Raw genomic sequence first — 22,653 nt, 5'->3', positions numbered from 1 at the left:
ACTTTTTGCACATTTCAGGGTATGCTTTATAGTATTCAGCACTTTTTTCATTTAAAAATGTAATGGTTAATTTAGGAAAAGTAGTATTCTCTCTTTTTGTCATGCCCAGTTTTTTTTTTTTTTTTTGTATATTTCTTGGTTGTACCAAAAATTTTGAAAACAGTGAAACAAAACCAGAAAACCTGATAACTTAATTGTATTTGAAAAACAATACTTTTAAAAATAGTATTATATTTTATCTCTATGAGAAATTTAATTACTACTTTCTTCTTTGTTGATTTTATGTTTCAGTACTTGGGATGCCAAGCAAGGACCTGTGAAAGATGCCTATAGCCTGGCCAACAACCCCCAGTACAAACTTGAGGTGCAGTGTCCACAAGGGGGCGCTGCAGTGTGGGTTTTGCTCAGTAGACACATAACAGACAAGGTACTGATACCCACCCTTCTAATGATATTCTGCACAGAAGTTCTTTTAAATATAACTAGACCTTTTGTGAAAGAGATACGTAATTTGATCACGAGCCTGTTTCATTTATATAGGTACCCTGAAAATAATATTTTCTCAGATAAATATTTTCCTCTAAGGAAATTTATATTTTATAGTCAGATCCTTAAAATCTTGTTCAAAAGTCGTCTCTGAAGAAGAATGTGAGAGAGTTTATGCTTTTTAGTGAGGGTTTGGAGGTTGATTATATATATTTTAGATCTTAAGAATATCAACATTAAAATACTCCAAAGGGAGTTTGGAAACGTTGCAGCATTAGTCCTGATTCTATACAGGCTAATCATAATCCTAATAGCTTCAGAATCTTATTTAATATATTACTTCTTACAGTGTGGTCATCTATTGAAATGATAGTTTAATTCAGGGAAAAAACTGTGTTTTTTTATAACACTAGCTGAAAGTAATTCTCTTAAAATTTTTAAATTAAAGTTATCCTTTTTTTCTTTAACATTAAAGAACGTTTTGAGCCCATTTTCCTAACCACATTGGATTTTTTGTTATTTTAGGATGATTTTGCCAATAATAGAGAATTTATCACAATGGTTGTATACAAGACTGATGGGAAAAAAGTTTATTATCCAGGTATGTTTAGTAGCCAAGCAAACAAACATACATTAAAATTTTATTTACATGATTAAATTGGAAAATGACAAATTTTATGTAGATAATGCAGAAATTAATAACTATGCCAATAGACTAATAAATACCACCCAGACAGATGGATGGGTATTTATGCTGCTGTGTTTTGTTTTCATTTGTTTTCAATTTAGAGACTCCAGGAATTTGGGATTTCCACATTCTTGCACATTGCTGTCAGAATTTTATTTCTAAAACAAATCAGGTCGTCTTCTCCGATCAAAAGTATTCTATGGTTTTCTATAGATTCTTGGATAAAATCTAAGCTCTTTAGCATGGTGCATAAGGCTTTTTATATTCTGGCCTTAATCTCTGTCCCCCATTATTTCGTGTCCCAGCTTTTCACAGTACCCTCACTGAGATCCTTGCTACTCCTGAACACACTCTGTCCTTGTTGCCCCTCTTTTCACATAGTTTCTTCTGTCAAGAATCTCTCTCGTCCCTGCCCTTACCCACATATTCCTTTCAGCGTATTCTGCTTAATGAACGTGGTTAAGATCCAACCTAAATGTCATTCTCTCAGTGATAACGTTTCCAGATTCTGCCAGGCAAAGTGAATCTTTCCCTCCACAGGACTCCTGAGGTATTTAACACATTGTATTGAAACAACTTTGCTTCCACAGTCAAAAAAATTGTTTTATCACTTAGTGATAGGAACTGTTTTAAGGTCATGGGGAGCAGTGGTGAACAAAACAGGACCCCTGCTTTCATGGAGTTTATGTTCTAGTTGGGGAGACGGGTAATGAGCAAGAAAAATATCAAGTAGTGTGATACATGTGTGTAAAAAAATAAAATAGGGTCACGTGTTAGTGACCGGTTAGTTGCTTTGGTTGGATAGTCATCACAGGCCTCTTTGAGAAAGGATAAGAGAAACTCTGAATGAGAGAAAGGAATCAGTCATGCAAAGAAATAGAGGGAAAAGTGTTACGGACAGAGGGAACAGCAAGTTCAAAGACCCTAAAGTGAGAAAACATTGGTGTTTTAGGAACAGAGGAAAAAGCCAATATGTTTTGCAAACAGAGAAAAGGTGTGGTATCAGAAGAGGTGAGAAAGGTATGCAGAGATCAGATCACATGAAGTTCTATAAGCCACAGGAAAGAGTTTAGAGGGTCTTAATCAGGAAAATGACATGATCTGATTTTTTTAAAAGAATATTCTTAGTCTTTTAAATTTATATTAGAGAGGGCCAAAAATGGAAGCACAGAAACCAATTAGGCAATTTTATTTGTGTGAGCAATGATGGAGGTTTAAACATGAGATTGTAGGAGTGGAAATGAGGAGGAGTGGACAGATTTGAGTTTCAGTAGGATTGTCAGGACTTGTTGAGTTAATGTCAGCAGAAAAGAGGAATCAAGGATGATTTCTACTTTTTTTTTGGCTTGAGCAATAGAAAGGCATAACATTTATCAAGATGGGCAAAAATTGGTGGGGGAGAGGGAAGGGAGCAGATTTATTGTGGATTAAAATCAGAAGTTAGTTTTTTGGTTTGTTAAATTTGAGACACCTATTAGATATTCAAGAGAAGATGCCAAGTAGGCAGTTGAATTTCTAAGTAGAGTTCTAGAGTGAGGTTAGGACTGGAGGTACACATTGAGGAATCAGGGGCATATAGATGGCCTTTGAGGACAGGACTGTGTAAGTCACCTGTGGAGAAGAGTTGTAGACACAGAGATGAACACTCAGGACCTGACCCTTGGACTCCTGGACATCTTGAGACTGAGCAGAGGAAAAGATACTACAAAAGAATTGGGACAGAATGCCAATGAGAAAGAGTGAGGTTTCACATAACCCACGCGAAGAAAATATTTCAAGAGGAAAAAAGATTGGACAGCTGTGTCTATTGCTATTTGAGAGGTCAAATAAGAGTAGGTTAGAGAAACAACTATTGGACTTAGCGTCCTGGCATTTGTTGACCTTGACAAGAACAGGCTTGGTGTAGAGGTGGGGCTAGAAGCCAAATTTGATTGGTTTAAGAAGAGACTATAATGTAAGGAAGCAGTTATTGACAGTTCTTTCAAGAAGGTTGTGCAGAAGAAGTAGACAGTGATAGAGAAGATGGGATCAAAAGTGGTTGAAGTCTAGGGGCCGGCCCGGTGGCGCACTGCTATAGTGCGCCGCTTGGGAAGCGCAGCGGCGCTCCCGTCCGAGGGTTCGGATCCCACGTACAGACCGGTTCCCGCTCACTGGCTGAGCGAGGCACGGGAGCAATGCCGAGGCTTGCGATCCCGTTGCCGGTCCCCGGTCCGGTACGGGGGCAACACTGAGGGTTGCGATCCGTTGCCGGACACGGAAAAAAGACAAAAAAAAAAAAAAAAGTGGTTGAAGTCTTTTGTTTATCATAGGAAAATATAGCATTCTTCCCTGTTACACTGTGTGTTGAGGGCAGGCACTGAGTCTTACCAAGTTTTGGAATGGGCTTATTAGCACACTGCAGGTCCAAGGATAAATGTCAAGTTAAACTAGACTAATTTTCCACTTTTCATGTGTTGGTCATTATAAAACCAATATTGTGAGTATATTCCTAGCATTAAAATTTTATATGGCTTTTCAATTTCATACATACTACTAATTTTATTTGGATTATTTTTTTAAACAATGCTCCCTCTTTTATGTATAATAATTTTGTCTTTTCAGAGTACTTTCAGGTTTATGATTTTATTTTCATTACAGCACCCTAAATAGGATAGGACTTGTTATTCCCCATTTGACAGAAGAGTAAACTGAGACATAGAAAGGCTAAAACTTTGTCCAGGATCACAGATATGCCATTCTTTCTCTCTTCTCACTAGATCACGCTGTCTCTAAGCATTAGAGACTTATTACTTGTTTGAGATACTAATAAAATGTTTAGTTTTTCTAATAGGTCACATTATAAATATTCAGTATTCCTAAATACGATATATATAGCATTGATCTTAAATGACATACAGTAATTGACATGTACAAAATGATTTCATTATATCAGGCTTGATTGATGAGACCGTGGAAGAATATTTCAGGCAGCAAAATATTGGAAGCAATGTGAATATCCACATTTTCTGAAAAACCAGTTGGAGGCTGTTTTAGTCTGTTTTGTGTTGCTATAACAGAATACCTGAGACTGGGTGACTTATAAAGGAAAGAGGTTTATTTGGCTTACGATTCTGGGACAGCCAGCATCTGGCACGGGCCTCGGGCTGCTTCTACTCATGGCAGAAAGTGGCAGGCTGCTGGTGGGTACGAGCAGATCACATGGCGAGAGGAAGTGAGAAAGAGAGAGAAGGTGCCAGGGTCTTTTTAAGCAATGAGCTCTCGTGGGAACTAATCGAGCGAGAACTCACTCATTAATACCACCTCCCCCAGGGAGAGCATTAATCCATTCATAAGGGATCTGCCACCATGACTCAATCAATTTCCAACACTGCCACATTGGGGATCAAATTTCCACATGAGTTTTGGAGGGGACAACACATCCAAACTCCATCATTCCGCCCCTGGCCCCCCAAAACTCATGTCACTCTCACATACAAAATAGAATCATTCTATCCCAACAGTCCCAAAAGTCCTAGCTTGCTCCAGCACCAACTTAAAAGTCCAAAGTCTAAAGTCTCATCTGAGACCAAAAGCAAAATTCCTTCCAGCTGTGAACCTAAAAAACAAAACCAAATTTATCTACTGCCAAGATACAATGGTGGAACAGGCATTGGGTACACATTCCCATTCCAAAAGGGAGGAATAGGCCAGAAGAAAGGAAAAACAGGCCCCAAACAAGTCCAAAACCCAGCAGGGCAGACATTATGTCTTAAAGCTCTAAAATAATGTTCTTTGACTCCAAGTCCTGCATCCTGGGCACAATTGGGCATCTGGGCCCCCAAAGCATCAGGCAGCTTCATTCTCACAGCTCTGCCAGGCACAGCCCAGTGGGCCACACTGGTGCCTGTGGCTTTTACAGGCTTGCATTGCATGTTACCAGTGGCCCCAGAGTTCTGGGGTCGTGACAGCAGCCTTGCAGCCTTGGCTCTACTAGACATTTCCCTGGTGGGGGCTTTCTGTGGAGGCTCCAACCCCACTTTTCTGCTCGGCATTGCTCTAGTAGATCACATCTGTGGTGGCTCCACCCCTGCAGTAGGTTTCTGCCTGAGCTTCCAGGCTTTTCCATACATCCTCTGGAATGTGAGTGGAGGCTGCCATGACTCCACTGCTTGCATGTCCTGCTGGCCTACATACTTAACACAACTTGGACGCCACCAAGGTTTCGGGCCTCTACTCTCCAGGGCTGCTGCACGAACCACACGTGGGGCTGCTCCAGGTGGAGCAGCTGGGATGCAGGGAGCAGGTTCCCAAGGGCAGCTGCGCCCCAGGTCTGTCTTCCAGGATAACTCAGTCCTTCTAGGTCTCAGGGCCTGTGATGGGTGGGGCACCGTTCCAGACTTCTCAAATGCCTTTAGGACATTTTTTCCATTATCCTGGTTCTTAGCATCTGGCTGCCTCACACCCAAGATAATGTCTTTAGTAACCAGTTTATCTGCTTCTCCGGCACCGCATGGCCAGGCTGCAAATTTTCCAAATCTTTACGCTCTGATTCCCTTTTAAATTCAGCCTTTACATCAGGATTCTGCCACCATAACTCGGAGTAGGCTCTTAAAAGCAACCATGCAGCTTGCTTAATGCTTTGCTGCTTAGAAATTTCTTTGGCCAAATGCTCTGGTTCACAACTCTTAAGTTCCAACTTCCACAAAGTCCAAGGGCATGGACACAATGCAGCCAGGTTCCTTGCTATGGCATAGCAAGGGTTATCTTTTGTCCAATTCCCAATAAGTCCCTCATTTCTATCTGAGACCTCATCATCCGCATGGCCTTTACTGTCCACATTTCTATCAGCATTCTGCTCACCACCACATAAGTCTCTAAGGCCTTCCAAACTTTCCCTCGTCTTTTTCTCTTTTTCTAAGTCTTCCAAACTCTCCAACCATTGCCCACTACCCAGTTCCAAAGCTGCATCCACATTTTCAAGTATTTGTATAGCAACACCCCACTCCTCCATACCAATTTTCTGTTTTAGTCTGTTTTGTGTTGCTATAACAATACCTGAGACTGGGTGACTTATAAAGGAAAGAGGTTTATTTGGCTTACGATTCTGGGACAGCTGCATCTGGCACGGGCCTCAGGCTGCTTTTACTCATGGCAGAAAGTGGCAGGCTGCCAGTGGGTACAAGCAGATCACATGGTGAGAGAAAGTGAGAGAGAGAGAGAGAGAGAGAAGGTTCCAGGATCTTTTTAAGCAATGAGCTCTCGTGGGAACTAACAGAGTGAGAACTCACTCATTAATCCCCCCTCCCTCAGGGAGAGCATTAATCCATTCATGAGGGATCCGCCACCACTACTCAATCAGTTTCCAACACTGCCACATTGGGGATCAAATTTCCACATGAGTTTTGGCGGGGACAACACATCCAAACTCCATCAGAGGCTTGGATAAAATGTGTCATATTCATATGATGGAATATTATACAGGCCGTTAAATGGAATAAACTGTATAGACCTAAATCTTAAAAACATGTTGACTAAATACAAAACAAGACATATACTATCCTTTTTTTTAGATATATACTCACAAAGAAAACAACTATTTGCTCATTCATTCATTTTGGGTGTGGGGGCGGGTGTGTGTATTAAAGTGTGAAAAAGTGCCCACCAAATACATTAGTGGAAGAAAATAAAATAAGGGTGGTAGTTAAAACGGTCTTTGTTTTATAAAGAAGCTAGTATGACCAAGAAATGTTAATTTAATTTTTAGTTGTGGGGAATATAGATATATTTTTATAGACTTATTTGTTTCTTTTTAAACTTTTCACTTCAAAAGAAAATAGTCCTGACTTTAAAATCTTCTACTGGAGAAAAATGCAACACAGAGCAAATAGCATGGATTAGTATACGTACCTCACTGAATGTATCCAAAAGATTGCTTTTGCTCATTAGAAACTGTTTAAAGTTTTAAATTGAAATTGTGATTCACTATAATATCATTATATTTTAAAGACAGAATAAATTAAGGGGATGTCCAGCCATTTAATTAGTTTTCCTACCATCAACCATAAAACTTGAAAAACTAAAGAAAGGAAAAAAATCTCCTTTTCTGTAAACCTACTTGTTTGTTTGCAGCTGACCCACCTCCATACATTGATGGGATTCGAATTAATAGCCCTCATTACTTGACTAAGATAAAGCTGACTACACCTGGGACCCACACCTTTACATTAGTGGTTTCTCAGTATGAAAAACAGAACACAATCCATTACACAGTTCGGGTAAGTAAAACCCCAAATACAGTGACAAAATACAGAAATATAAAGTACATAATGTGCTCTGCTTTGTAAGTGGGATTATCTGGAGAAAGTTTATTTCTGAAAATTTATTCTCTGTATATTTTTATATGTGTTTATCTACATATCAACTTAGTATTATTATGCTTCCTGTAGAAAATAATGCTTTTGAAAAGTAATGTTTTTATTTTGAATAACACTTACAATGAACATTTTCATTTTCGCAGTAATTGTTTAGTCCTGAGGTAATGTGGTATTTTGGACTAATAAATTCAGTTTTAAAGCAAGCAGTAAAAACTTCTTTGGCCTATGTTATACTCTATATTGACTTAAAAAAGAAGACTGAACTTAGTGAAAGAATCAATCACCTATAAACATAGTGCTGTCATGTAGCTGGGAAGGTCATTGTAATTCTCATCTGCATAGATTCTGTTTGCTGTAGATAAGCAGCTCAGATTTTTAGTGATGAAAGCAACATTGGGAACTGCTGCCACCTCTTCATTCTTCATATGCAGAAGCCAAGGCCTGGAAAGATTGTGATTTGTTCTGAATCACACACAGTGGCAGAGAAAACCCCAAGACAAGATCCCAAGTTTCCCAATTCATTAAACTTGACTTGATACCAGCTGCCTATAGAATAATGATTTGTCTATGCCAACTAATTTTTTAGTCTTTCAATATATTTTAACACTTTGATGTTTTTTATAAAGTTTATCAGTACAAGCAATTTTTTTTTTTTCGTCTAGGTATATTCAGCATGCAGCTTTACTTTTTCAAAGATTCCTTCACCATACACCTTATCAAAACGGGTAAAGAAATTCTTTCTCTGGGATGTAATCTCAGCATTCTTTTTGAATTTTAGAATTCCCTTTCCCATTTCTCTCTCTCATGTTATTCTTCACATTTAACAATTTATTACAAAATAATAACATTCTAAGGCTTGACAGGAATATGAGATATGTAAGTAGCCTCCAGTCTGGGCTGGAATATAAGATCTTTAGTGAGCCAACATTGATTCTGTGGAAAGAAACAAGAAATTCAGAGAAAGAAGACTAATGCTGGAGAAGATTGCTGGAGAAGTCCATATGCATGAACCTTTTAAAGTACAATTTGAGACTGACTATGCAGGGTGGGCTAGAAGTATAGAGGAAGATTCCAGGGAGAATTCCTGGCAGGAGAGAGAGGGTAGAGCCAGAAAGTAGAGAATTGCTTTTTTTTTTTTTAAGGTGGAAAGGAGTTTTATCTTTAAAGTGGAATTGGAGAATGAATTTTTGTTAATACAAAAACTTTGTTTTATTAGATTAATGGAAAGTGGAGTGGTCAGAGTGCTGGAGGATGTGGAAATTTCCAAGAGACGCACAAAAATAACCCCATCTACCAATTCCATCTAGAAAAGGTTGGGCCATTACTGATTGAGCTAAGAGGACCAAGGTTTGTGATAAGTAACTTTCTTAAATTAATGTTATATTAGAAATGAGCTTAGTGGAACAGAATAAAGTTTAGAAATAAACTTATGCATATATGGACATTTGATTTATAATGATGGCCTTGTAAGAGGAAAGGAGTCTTTTCAGTAAATGGTATGGAATAATTGAATATCCACGTACAAAAAATGGTAATTAGACCCTAACTAAAGTCTAAGATACAATTTCAGGTGGACTACAAACCTAAATGTGAAAGGCAAAACAATACATCATCTAGAAAGTAATAAAGGAGATGTCTTAACCTCAAGGGAAGGAAAGATTTCTTAACACAAAGAGCATAAAAAGATTTTTAAATAATGCTATATTAATAAGAAAAAAGATTGCAGTTTAAAAAAAATAAAAACAACAATCAGAACAGTTCCTTGAACTTGTTAAGACAAGTGAACATATGATGGGGGGGCAGAGAGAGGGAGGGGGAAAGAGGAACGGGTACAAGGTTAGGAAAATCAACTACAGTGTATATTGAGAAGTTAAAAATAAAACCATGTCATAAAAGGGGCAGTCCAAATGGCCAGTAAACCATTCTTTTTTTTTTTGACTGGTAAGGGGATCTTAACCCTTGAGTTGGTGTTGTCAGCACCATGTTCTCCGAAGTGAGCTAACCAGCCATCCCTATATAGGATCCAAACCCGTGGCCTTGGTGTTATCAGCACCACACACTCCCAAGTGAGCCACAGGCCACCAGTAAACCATTCTTTTTTTTTTTGACTGGTAAGGGGATCTTAACCCTTGAGTTGGTGTTGTCAGCACCATGTTCTCCGAAGTGAGCTAACCAGCCATCCCTATATAGGATCCAAACCCGTGGCCTTGGTGTTATCAGCACCACACACTCCCAAGTGAGCCACAGGCCACCAGTAAACCATTCTAATAGAAACCCAAATGTTCATTATAGTCATATAATAGATATCCGTATAACAGGAAAATAAATTACAGCTACACAGAACATGATGGAGGGTTTTCAAAACAATGCTGAGCAAAAGCCACACACAACAGACTTATACTCTGGTTCCATTTATATGAAGTCAAGAACAGGCAAAACTAAATGGCTGTTGTTTAAGGATGCATACTTAGGTGGTAAAACTATAAAGCAAGTATAAAACTATAAGAAAGTGATCACCATCAAGTTAGCTCTGTAGGGGACAGGAGTTGCAATCAGAAAGGAGTATACAAGGGACTTCTTAGGTGTATGGAGGATTTTGTGGGGTTTTGTTGTTGTTGTTTTTAAAAGATGACCAGTAAGGGGATCAGGCCCTTGGCCTTGGTGTTAACAGCACTGCACTCTCCCAAGTAAGCCACGGGCCAGCCCCTGTATGGAGGGTTTTGTTGATCTGGGTGGTGGTATATGTTCACTTAACAAATTATTGTTAATCTATATATATTTATGTTTTATTTACTTTGTGTTACATTTCACAATTTTTCACAGAGAATACAAATAAAAATAGTATACTACTACCTTCTAAATAAGACTAGGCTTAATTTTGCTTGCCTAACAAACTAATTCAAAAAGCAATTAATAATCCTTTAGATATAAAGATATGATTAGGCTATTTTTCCGTAAGGTCATTTTAAAAACTTCTATCAGTTTGATAGGTGAAATAAGGTATCTAAGTGCACTTTTATATTTAATTTCTGGATAAATTGAAGATGTAAAAATGGTCATTGGCAATGTGTATTTTTTTTCCTTTATTCATGTCTTTTGCCCATTTTTCTGTTGGAGTTGTCATGTTTTTCTTAATTGTAAGCTTGAATGTGGTAAGGATATTAACTCCACATATTTGCAAATCTCTCTCCCAGATTGTCATTTTTTTTCACATTGAAAAAAATTTCATTTTAAAGTAATCTAATCTGTCATTTCTGGTTTTATTTTTCTGCAGACAGGAAATCTCACCCCAATATCAAATAAATTTTTACCATATTTCCTTCTAGTTCTTTTATGGTTTAAATGTTTTAACATCCTATTTTTTTTTTAATTCATATGGAAAGTATTTTTATATTTGGTGTGAAATACAATTTTTTTAAATTTTTGTCACATCATCATCTAAATGAATCCTTCCTATCCCTGCTGATTTGGAATGCCATCTTTATAATATGCCAGTTACCACTGTAAATTTAGATTTATATCAAGGCTTTCTTTCCTGTGCCATAGGCCTTTCTGCCTATTACAATGACAATATTTTTTTTAATTTAAATTTTGAAATTTACGGGCCAGCCCGGTGGCGCACTGCTACAGTGCACCGCTTGGGAGCGCGGTGGCGCTCCCGCCGAGGGTTCGGATCCCACATACAGACCGGCCGCTCACTGGCTGAGCAAGGTGTGGGCGCAACACCGAGGGTTGCGATCCCATTGCCGGTCCCAGTCCGGTACAGGCGCGACACTGAGGGTTGCGATCCGTTGCCGGTCACGAAAAAAGACAAAAAGGAAAAAAAAATTTTTTTTGAATTTAAATGACAATATTTTTTTTAGATTATTCTCTGGGGAGCCCATGGTAAATTTACAGTCTGTTTTAAAGTAAATTTAATACAATATTAATTTTTATGGCTTCAAAATATATTGAGTAATAATAGTATGCATGTGTTTTCAGAGTGCTGTTTCCTCCTACTGAAGCTTTAGAAATCATATATTTGACTTATCTATTGTCTTCACTTTAGATATAGTTCTTTTAAACCATGTTTATTTGAGACTAGTAATACACCAATTCTGTTCATTTTTAATGCTAGGCAGTACAGTGTCGGATTTGAAGTTGTAACAGTTTCTATGGTGGGAGATCCTGGTCCCCATGGCTTTCAGCGGAAATCTAGTGGTGATTATAGGTAATGTTGGCATTTTGATTGTATCCAATTTATACTTTACCTTTTGTGGCAGCATCTTCTAAAAACCGTATTCTCATTTTCCCTGAATATAGGTGTGGGTTTTGCTATCTAGAATTAGAAAATATACCTGCTGGGATCTTCAATATCATTCCCAGTACTTTTTTGCCTAAACAAGAAGGACCATTTTTCTTGGACTTTAATAGTATAACCCCCATCAAGACAACACAACTTCAGTGATGGAGAATTCTCAGCAATTACTGGATTTTATAACCAAACATCAACTCTTCAAATGAGGACACAGATTTTCAGGACAATAGACACAACAATCAGAACAGAATTAAATCTCTAAAAACTGATTACAGTGGAATCTGGTGCTTGTCAGGGTGTTTGGTAAGAATTGTATATAATCAGAATTACCTAAGTCGCCTAGAAGTACTGTTTATATGGTTTTGTGTATATATAGAATTGGCTTGTATTTAGGGGCCACTTTCTATTAAAAAGTGCATATGATTAAAGATTAGACTCAGTCATCACTGTGAGATTCCTTTGCTAAGAGGACAAAGGAACTGAGACCACATGAGGGAAATGAGGGACATAGACTCATTGAGTGGAATGGCGGGCTAGTTTAATATCTTGAAATATTTACACAATGTTTCTCTTTTTTACAAAGCATGTTTTAAGTTAAACCTGCTCGTTTTGACGCTAGTGTACGTCTTGGGCAGCTAATTACCAAATGAATCATGACACTGTAACTAGTTTTAATTTTGCATTATTTATGGCTTTAAATGTTTGTTGCCCAGATGTTATGAAAGAATAAAGTTTTAAGTACTAATTAACTTAGCATGAAGATGCTCTACTTAAGAATGAAAGTTGTTGAGGTTAGATGATCCCATTGAATCATGTAGAAGAACTGAGGTATATTCACTGTTGCAGTTTGTATTTATCAGGTTGATGAAAGTAGTAATTTGAGACACTGAAGACATTACAATTTAGTTAGAATAGTCTTTTTTAAATTGCTCTGTAGTTCAGTGCTCTTGTGGTAACAGCACCTTGAAGAAAACAGTTGAGAATTTAATATATGGTGATTGGGTTATACAGCCTTCAGAAAAAGTGAATTGCCAAGATACTAGTGTCATGTAAATTCCCAGTTTATATAAAAACCCCTCAGAACAGAACAATGCTCAAGATTTTAAAGGTCTGAAAATAGAGTGGGATTTTTCATTGTCTCTACTTTATAATTATCAGAACTACTTATTTTGTATTTCTACTGCCTTTAATTGAAATAAAATGTTTATACTTATGGAAACCACATAGTTTAACCTGGAGAAATTGATTTATTAAAAGATTTCATCTAGTGTGTTCCATCAAAAAGAGAAAAGAGTACAGATTATTTTCATAAAAAGACAGTCTCTCAGTATTTGTCTCTCAGAGTTTATGGGGGGCTGGTTCCAGGACCTTTCCCATACCAAAATCCACAGATGTTCAAGTCTTTGATATATATTATTTGTATATAACTTACGCACATCCTCCCACATTCAGTCATGCATATGCATTGCTTAATGATAGGGCTGCTTTCTAAGAAATACATTGTTAGGCAGTTTCATTGTGTGAACATCATAGTGCACTTACACAAATCCTAGATGGTGTTGCCTACTACACACCTAGGCTGTATCATGTAGCCATTATAATCTTATGGGACCGGTGTTGTATATGTGGCACATCGTTGACCGAAATGTTAATGCAATGCATGACTGTACCTTAAATCATCTCTAGATTACTTATAATACCTAATGTAATGTAAATGCTATGTAAATAGTTTCTTTAGGGAATAATGACAATAAAAAGTCTGTACATGATCTGTACAGATTAAAATTCTTTTCCCAAATAGTTTCAGTCCAGTTTGTTGAATCCATGATGCAGAACCCACGGATAAGGAGAAACTGTACATGCTTCAACAAAAATATCTGTCTTCTTACATTCAGCATGGGGGCAGATTACTACACTAAGGAGATTTCACTTTGGTAAACATCTAGTACTTTCATTTTTAAACTATTAATTTTTCATGGCCTTTTAAAGAAAAATACAAAGCATAAGAGCCTGTATTCATTATAAACACGTATGATTTGAACCTTTTGTGTTAAAGATCTTGTGCAGGATGCAAACTGAAATAAGACCTAATCCTGGCCCTCAAAAATCTGTTGGAGACCTATATATGAACAATATAGTGTTGAATTCTGTAATAGAGCTCCACACAGTGCTACAGGTGTATAAGGGAAGGATTAATTTTGGCTGGGCCAATATAGAAAAACTTATTTGAGGAATTGATCCTTTAACTTGGACCTTGAAGGTGAAACTTCAGAAGGCGGGCTGTAAAAAGTAGCTAGCAGTTACTGGGTGTTCACTATGTATTCAACATGTGTATTTTTCTTTTTAGTCTTCCCAACAGCTGAGTGGAGTATAGATACTATTATTTCCTTTCTACAACCCAAGTTAAACAAGTTTGAGATTAACAATCTCGCCCCAGATTCACAGCTGTCTGTCCAGACCCTGATTCAGCTGCTGCGGTCTGCTCCATCTCGGGGGCAGCAGGCTGTAATTAGAGCATACAGACAGTCCTCTAGTCGGGGGAGGGACACGATCAGAGCTGTGCTTTAGGAAGATAACTGCATTGAATGAGTTGGAGATAGGGAGGTATTGGAGGGAAAACAACCCAAGCACGTCAGGTTCCAAATCACAACAGTGGGACAGATTTGAAAAGGGAAAAACTAGTCAGGAGTTGCTAAAGGGTGATGATAGAGGATGACTCACCTTTCTAATTTCAGCACGTGGAGAATGCTCAGAGATTCAGAGGAGCTAAGGTGTTTTACGTTAGAGTAAAATGGTCCAGAAAATCCAGATTTAGAATCAGCATGTGGTAAAGGATATCACCCAAAAAATCAAGTCAAATGTGAACTAAAGATGGCTAAGAACTGACTTTGAGGAAATAACTAAATTTTTAGAGGAGGTAACCATGAAGACTGAACAAGAGATACAATAAAACGGGGAGGTAGCGGGAGGAAGAAGCCAGGTGAACAGGAATGCCCAGATGAGGATAATTAGATGTCAGATGCAGCAGAGATGAAGAAGGCTGCAGTGATGGGAGTGGTGGCAGGCTCCCTAACCTAGAAATCTGAAGAGGAAGAACGGATAGGAGCCAATAGTGGAAGGGGAGCCAGGGTCAAAAAGTGATTTGCATCCCTTTCTGGTGTATGAGATGAGCAAGTGGTAGGCTGGTGGGAAAGGGAATTCAGTCATGAAATGAGATTATAAAGTCCTAATGCCCAAATAAGGGATGCAGCGCCATACCTTGATTATCTAGGCTTTGTCTTTTTTAAAGACAAGGGAAAGCCCCAACATTAGAAAATTCCATCCCACTTTCTCTCCCAAGAAGTACTTAGAGATAAGTTTCTAATCATTAACGAAGTGAAATGTTCTTTTGTGGCCTTCATTTATGAAACACAAATGTAAGGTACAACACTCTGGGTAACAAACTACAGGACTGAAAATATTTGAGGGGGGAAAAAACAAAAATACAGCATGAAAACCTTATATGGCATTTACATTGTGTTAGGTATCATAAGTAATCTAGAGATAATTTAAAGCATACAGGAGCATGTGCATAGGTTATATACACATACTATGCCACTTTACATAAGGGACTTGAGCATGACAGATTTAGATATCTGCTGGAGTCCTGGAACAAATCCCCCCGGGATACAAGGACAACTGTATTTGAGCCAGAAACTCACCACACATTAGATTCTCAACATTAGACTGTACAACTTGACTCTGAGAAATACTGTTATAGGAACTTTAGACCATCCCTGTTTTGACTGATTCTCCAGATGGTTTTTTTTCAAGGAGAAAATGAGCAATACCTCAATTGCAGGGAACAGTTTTTGTTCACAGTAATTCAAGAAAGTCTCCAAGTCTTCACTAGAGGTAGAAGTCATGATTCAAGGTGATATTATATAATTGAAAAAACCTGAAGGCCACTAGTAGAATTTGAGTATACCGTTTGGTATTCTAGGTGTTTGTTTTGTTTGTGGCTGGCCAGTACAGGGATTGAACCCTGGACCTTGGTGTTATCAGCACTACACTCAACCGAGATGGTGGCCAGCTCATGGTATTCTAATTTTTAAACATAGTAGAAGGGAACTTTACGAACTTTTCTAGATGAAATATTTACTAGGTAAAACATCTATACTTAATATTGCAGTCTTATTTTTTCTGAAACTATTTTGATCCTCGTGATTATTAGCCAACCATGCACTTTTTCCCACAGCATGCTTTAATATAAAATTTACAGAAGTCTATCTAGCACTGTAACATTCACAGAGAAAGGATGCAAGATAACCATCCGATTCTCAACTATAATTCACATTAGAATCACCTGGGGAGCTTTTAAAAGTCCAATGTCCAAGTGTACTCCAAATCAAGTAAATCAGTCTCTGGGATGAGACCAGACAGCAAGAGTTAAGCTGCCTCGGAGATGGCAGTGTGCAGCTGAGGTTGAGAACCACACCTCCCACGTGACCACCTTATCTTTATTTCCCTGACACTGTGTCTCCTCATCACTCTGCTTCAGTAGCAGTAGAAGAAGAATTCTAATTCAAACCTTGGTAATCGGGGCTTAAACTATGAGGAGTCAGGACTTTAACTGAAAATGGGAACAGATGACCACTGCATTCCACGCTCTTCCTTATGGCTGGAAGGTTGCCTAGGACAAAAAATCTAGGCAACATTGGGATTTCTTACTGAAGTCACAGAACGTGAGAAAGTTTTCTTAAGCCATTTTTATTACACTCAAGGTATTAAGACAAGTACAAAATAACCTTGTAATTAGGATACTGTATCAGTCAATAAAAAAGGAGAAATCACTACAGTATGAAGAGATTTACAAATGACTAAAATATACAAGCTGTGACAGAATTAACAATTAGAAATGGGGGACATTGTTTTTCTCCTAGAAATGCTAACTTTTCTTAAAACAGGACAAATAAAATAGTGCTAAATATAGGCATAACCATGAAAACATTAAAGAAAAGCAGTCTTAACACTATTAGCATAACAGACTCCATTGCATCTATTTAACAGCCTTTGCCAACACATGCCTACTCCCTTTCCTAGCTTTAAGGAACAATTTCCTCTAAGGAATACTAGCACAGCATAACCCTTAAATAATTGCATTTATTTTTAAAGTTACAACCTACAGAGAAATGAACACCTTGTCAATCTAGTAACCGTGGCAACCAGTCTTCACATGCACTTCTTAGAATCAGTCCCCTTGGCTGGCAGGATAAGGTTTATGCTATAGGACCTTCTCTTGCACAGACATGAATCCCCTTCTATGATATGTCCCTGCTACCCTCATCCCGCCTCCCCCATCCCCACATTGGCATTCACCTTTCCCACCCCAAAAAGTGCAGTTCATGGTAACCTTTCTTGGAAATGGTTTTAATGGGTGTCCCAGCATACACGCTTTTTAAAAAGCCCCCTCTGATCACCAGAGGTAATGAAAATGAATTGTGTTCTTGGCTTTTTTGTTTGTTTCTTTGTTTAAGCCTTTACTGTGTCAAAAAGGTGTGCTCTCAATACTTGAGTTTTTGTTTTGGGGTGGGGGGTTCATTTAGATACCCTGGAATATAATGAAGAGAACATCTCCATTTTCTCAAACAAATTAAGGATGAGAGAAGGGAAAGCAAGCTGTTGCCCCCAGTTTGGCTTCACTTCCCAGCCCTTTTCCTGGCTCGGATTCTTTAATAGGAACATATTATTGCTTCCACAATGCAGTTACAGGCAATGTTCCACAAAGACTGTGAACCTGGTCACAGTCCACCTGTAACATCAACTCTGTTCTGGAAAACAAGCCAGTCCAAGAGCTCTTACCCAGAAGAAAAATCTTCAGCCCTCAAGATCACTGAAACTTCATTAGTGCAGTTTAGAGTAAACGCTTAAGATTTGGCATATGTTAAATGACTATTGGCACAAAGTTCTCCAGTTTCATGTGTAAATACTGATATGCACGCAAGCCACGGCCCTGGATGGATCAGCCAATCTGCATCATTTTTATGTCAGCAATAATCCCGTCTCTTCCCTTTGAGCACTGGAGGGAGAGCTGCTTCATCCGGTTCTCCAAGGTCTGGCCCTCAGGGGAGGTGCTGCTTTGGCTCTTACCGCTGCCACCACTGCCACTGCTGTTGCTGAAACCCCGGTTGTTGTTGGCTTTGTCACTTGTTTTATTCTCTGCCCCTTCTGCCCTGTCTCCTATAGAGATACAAAGATTATTGGGTAAGTACTGACAATTCTAAGAGTCACTTGGGCCCAAGCCAGTCAGCCAACTCAGCCCTGAAGAACTCCCAGTGTAGCCACTGTGCATTTCAGAGAGGGCTCTTTAGCACACAGTCACTTACTGCTGTTATCCCTCATGGTGTTTTATATATTCTTCATCTTTAGAGATGAAATTTGTCATACTGATTTTATAGCTGGGAAACAGAAACCTTTCTAGCATGTGCTTACCAGGGGGACTGTTCTGATGAGAGACATAAGACCTAAGCTCTACTTTATAGATCCTGAGTGGAGCCAGAAGCCCCCAGAACAGCACTTGGAAACACAACAGCACATTCACAGAGACCCAGTGATGCAGCTATGGGGGCTCCAAGACCTGGCAAAGTCACAGAACAGCACAAAGATCTGGCTGCAAAGGCACTGAGGCATCTGGGACAGGGTGAGAGGACTGTGACTCACCTCGTTCTACCTCACATTCAGGGGAGGAGGCCCCACTGCATTCACTTCGAGGGCCCAACACTGGGAACATCACCCCAAACTCTGACAGGGATACAGGGCTGGGCAGATCCAGGCTGCCGGGCCTCGCGACCACAGGGAACTGGTCGGGCATCTCAGACGGGCTCATTGGTCCTGAACTAAAGCTGGACACAGACTGGGTTTCCAAGTCATCTTCAGACACAAAGTTGCTGCAGTTGTCATCTTCAAAGGCTTCTGAGGCCACTAGGATGAGAGAAAACACAAGTCACACACCTTCAAAAGTGCTCACTGCTGGCAGGCAACAGCATGGGGACTACTGAATCTCTTCCACTGTGGGCGCCTAAGAAAGGAATGTGACCTTCCTGAGCCTGGATGACCAGCCTCTAAAACAGCTTGAAGGGAAGCAGCTGGATCCCATGGGTGTTCAGTGTCCTTACAATAAATGTATAACCCCTGCCCTATAAATCATTGTAACAGACACTACCTAAAGATGGAAGATGAATTCAGCCATAGATCTGGACCTCTTCTCCACCTCAGTCCCCCAAATAGATTCACACGTGCACAGTGCTGGCCCTTTGAAATGTATCCCAAACGAAGCCAGTCAGACTGACAGGGCTTCCTTCTTCCATGGCAGCAGAAGCAAGAGCTGGTCGAAGAAACAGCCCTGCATGGAGTATCTGTTGGGACCTTTGTTATCTTCCAGGTAACTTCTGATCTCACCGAAGACACGTTCGAAGCTCACATAGATCACTATTCACCACCAAAGAACAAAATTTCCTTATAATGCTCTGTAACTTGTGCCTTACTTATTTTGTAGACCAGAATAACCAAAGCCCAGAGACATGTTATTCCCATGTTTTCAAAGCCTCTTCAGCCTATAGCTATTTTCAGCCTGCACATAATCCCACTTATTAGATCTAATTCCCCTTTCTTCCTCCATCTTTAAAAACAGCCTTGTAGCAATCCATACAGGATTGTTATAAATGATAAGTACTATAATGTTAGGCACAGAAAATAGGTTCAGACCTGTTTTTTTTGTTTTGTTTTTGGCAGCCGGCTGGTACAGGGATCTGAACCCCAGACCTGTATATAAATCCTAACTCCATTAATTGCTGTTTGACCCTGGCCAAGTACTTAACCTCTCTGAGCTTCATGATCATCTCCATACTGGGTTTATGAGATGATATAAGAGGGTACTTTAAAAAGTTCATGGAAAACAGGATTGAAAGATAATACAAATCTTTCGATGAACTTTTTGAAGTACCTTCATATATTAAAGTCACACGTGTAGTCTTTGCTCAAATTATAGTTTCCCTTTCCTTTACCTTGGATCTGGCACTTAAACATTTGTTGACAGAATTAAAGAACTCCTGTGGAAGCAGCCTAGGAAAGATCTAACAAGCATTACTGCACAGGAAAGGGAAAGGAAGGAAGTGTGCAAAGATAGTGCTGGAGGGGTTTCTGGTTGATGGAACAGAAGCCAAATCAAACCTCTGTTATCAGTTTCCCGGGGGGGGCCCTGGATAAAAAGGGTCTCCATGGTCAGGCACAGAACCACCGTTTACTGAGTGCTCGCTGAGTTCCACGTGTGACTCCACATAATTGTAACCACCACTCTACACGGTGGATAGCAGGCGCTATCCTACTCCCCATTTTGCAGGTGAAGAAACTGATGTATGCACTAGTAATGACGTGAAGGCCAGGGTTTGAATCAAATCTGATTCCAAAGTCCCTATTCTTAGACAACTCTTCTTTCTTGCAAGACTCCTCAGAGACTTGAATGTTCTAATAGGTACTTTGACTCTCAGTGAAGGGTGAAAGTGTAACATTTTCCAAATTTATTTGACCGAAGAATCCTTACTTTGAGGAACACTGTTCCACAAAACATGAGAAACCACCGGAAATAGCCCCCAGGCCTGCGCAACTCTCTGAGACCTTTCAGTGATGGCCAGAAGGTCGGGACCTGAGACAAGACAGCCCTGGAAGCAGATCCCATAAGCTGTGATCTCCCCACTTGCCCAACTCACCAGAAATGGCGTCTGGCTCAGGTTTGCCCCCTGACAGGTTCTCCACAGACAGGCCGCTGCCCTCAGCCCCGACGCCACAGCCCCGAGGCCCCATGGCACTGGAGCGCCGCCGCTCATGGATCTCGTCTGAGATCATCTCTAGGTTCTTCAGAGCCGTCTTGTACTCGCCTTTCGCCAGGGTCAGTTTGGCTTGCAGGTCATCCACGGTCTTCTTCAGTTGCTGCTCAGGAGAACAGGAGATACAGTAAGTGAAGGCTGCCCCTGCTGGCCTTTAGGTGCTTTTTGAATGACAGGTTCAAGTACATTTCCTGTCCATCATTCCAATTCAGAATTTCCCAAGATAAAGACTGAGGACCTGATTACTCTTATCATAGCTACCCATTCACCAAACATAAAAATCAGCCACCACCACCACCCCCAGCTCCCATACAGGCAATAAGCTATAATATCCAGAAACTCTAACTGGTGGAATAATCCCCATCAGAGAAGCAACAGTGGGTGTCAAGCACAGTCTCACAGCCCTCTGGTCCCCAGTACAGTGGTTCTCAAACTTGAGCTTGCATCAGAATCCCTTGGAGCACTTGTTAAAACTCAGATTGCTGGACTCCACGCCCAGTGTTTCTGACTCGGTAGGTCTAGGGTGGGGCCTGGAAATCTGCATGTCTGTCAAGTCTCCAGGTATGCTGATGCTGCTATTCCCAGGAGCACACTGTGTGAACCACTGGCCTAATGCAACCCAGAAAGGGACTGAGTGGCAGAGCTTGAGAGCTTCAGAGACCACTGAAGACCCAACCAAGCCATCTGGAGGTCTGAAAACTAAGTAAAGAATGTTTCTTCACTCTCCCCTTATAACAAACGGGCCATCTGAAAGCCTGTTACTGCAGAAAAGTGAGGCATTATAGAAAAATCCCAACAGCAACCAAGCCCAAGGCTGCACATACCTCAAGCTGCACGTAGTACTTTGCCTTGAGCTCAAAATAAGGCCTGCGGAAGACAGGAAGGAAAACCATAAGAGTAGTATGATACAGTGACCACAGTAAACTCCACAAGATGTATCAGAGGCATTAGCTACAGATGGCCAGGTTATCCCTCCCAGATTTAGCAAACTCTGACAAGGCTGTGAGATGAAGGCCACTCTCCCAGCTCTAGAGCCTGATTGACACAGGCACCAGAAAGAGCTGCTGGGCTCACCTGGTGCTGTGCCGACAGGAAGCCCAGCTCAAGATACTGGGAACCCACACAGGTGTGCATATATTCTGGGGACCCTGCACCCTGGTTCCCTTTCCTCTCTGGGGAGGCTGTTCAAGGACACAGGGTATGCCCAGCAGCAAAGTTGCCCTGGATCTGCTCTCCAAGGATGAAGAGCAGATGAGGCTGGACAAGGGGCTCCTTAAACCACCTCCTTTGCTGAGGTAAGCTGGGGAAGACGGCAGCCCCACTGCTCCCCACTAAGCACAGCAGGGCCAACATTATGAGGGCTGTCATGTTGGTTCCCCTGGACCTTGTTACAGTTCTGGAGGTATTAGATGGTCAGCAGACTCACCCAGGTCACAAGCAAGAGAAAGGACAAGAAATGCCAACGTTCTACCAGTCCCCTGGGTTCTGGGTCAGTGAGAAGAGCCTTGCTGTACTTAGGAACTTTGGTATCTGAGCATTAGGAGTACACCAGCACTTTATTCTTGAACCGTTCACTCCCCATGAAGCTCCTGCATCCTGTATCCAAAGGATTTAGCAGATGACAAGGACACTGAGGACGCTCTTAGTGGGTATGGAAAATCGAACTTGGGAACAGAGTGTGGTGTACAGGCTCTCTCATGTGACCAAAACGAGCAGACATCAGTCTGCATAGGGTGTGGAAAAAGCATGAATGGACGTATGGGCGTGAGAGGGCACCGGGAAGATGTCCAGGCAAAAGAGACAAGAGCACCCATGTGCAGCCACAGCTGGAGAGGGGGAAGGGAGTGTGGCCAGCGCGAGAGCGAGAGCTGGAGAGGCGAGGCAGGCCCGGGGGAGGCCTGGAAGCCACTCCACAAATGCACAGATTTCTGTTTTATCCTGAAGGTAGGCAGGAGCCACACAAGACTT

General features: G+C 40.4%; 2 protein-coding genes across 4 annotated transcripts in view; one reads left to right on the top strand and one right to left on the bottom strand.

Moving 5' to 3' along the window:
* Positions 1-13,046, top strand: part of CAPN7 (calpain 7) — a 37,306-nt gene extending 24,260 nt beyond the window's left edge. For 2 of the 3 annotated variants that reach the window (XM_008570721.1, XM_008570722.1), the window contains exons 15-21: positions 292-427; positions 1,012-1,087; positions 7,283-7,428; positions 8,190-8,252; positions 8,744-8,874; positions 11,645-11,737; positions 11,830-13,046. In XM_008570721.1, coding sequence (XP_008568943.1) covers positions 292-427; positions 1,012-1,087; positions 7,283-7,428; positions 8,190-8,252; positions 8,744-8,874; positions 11,645-11,737; positions 11,830-11,974 — 790 coding nt within the window. In that variant the 3' untranslated portion in view covers positions 11,975-13,046. The remainder of the gene's footprint in view (positions 1-291; positions 428-1,011; positions 1,088-7,282; positions 7,429-8,189; positions 8,253-8,743; positions 8,875-11,644; positions 11,738-11,829) is intronic. The other variant, XM_008570723.1, reaches the window with a different exon arrangement.
* Positions 13,047-16,556: 3,510 nt separating this feature from the next.
* Positions 16,557-22,653, bottom strand: part of SH3BP5 (SH3-domain binding protein 5 (BTK-associated)) — a 73,017-nt gene continuing 66,920 nt past the window's right edge. The window contains exons 5-8 of the mRNA XM_008570720.1: positions 21,510-21,552; positions 20,569-20,788; positions 18,524-18,784; positions 16,557-18,043 (exon numbers count right to left, since the gene is read on the bottom strand). Of these exons, the coding sequence (XP_008568942.1) occupies positions 17,826-18,043; positions 18,524-18,784; positions 20,569-20,788; positions 21,510-21,552 (742 nt within the window). The 3' untranslated portion in view covers positions 16,557-17,825. The remainder of the gene's footprint in view (positions 18,044-18,523; positions 18,785-20,568; positions 20,789-21,509; positions 21,553-22,653) is intronic.

The sequence above is a fragment of the Galeopterus variegatus genome, unplaced genomic scaffold (assembly GCF_000696425.1).
Source record: "Galeopterus variegatus unplaced genomic scaffold, G_variegatus-3.0.2 Scaffold625, whole genome shotgun sequence".
In the NCBI taxonomy this organism is placed as follows: Eukaryota; Metazoa; Chordata; class Mammalia; order Dermoptera; family Cynocephalidae; genus Galeopterus; species Galeopterus variegatus.
The sequence above is the reverse complement of the archived record's forward strand: the minus strand, read 5'-3'. Positions and strand labels throughout refer to the sequence as shown.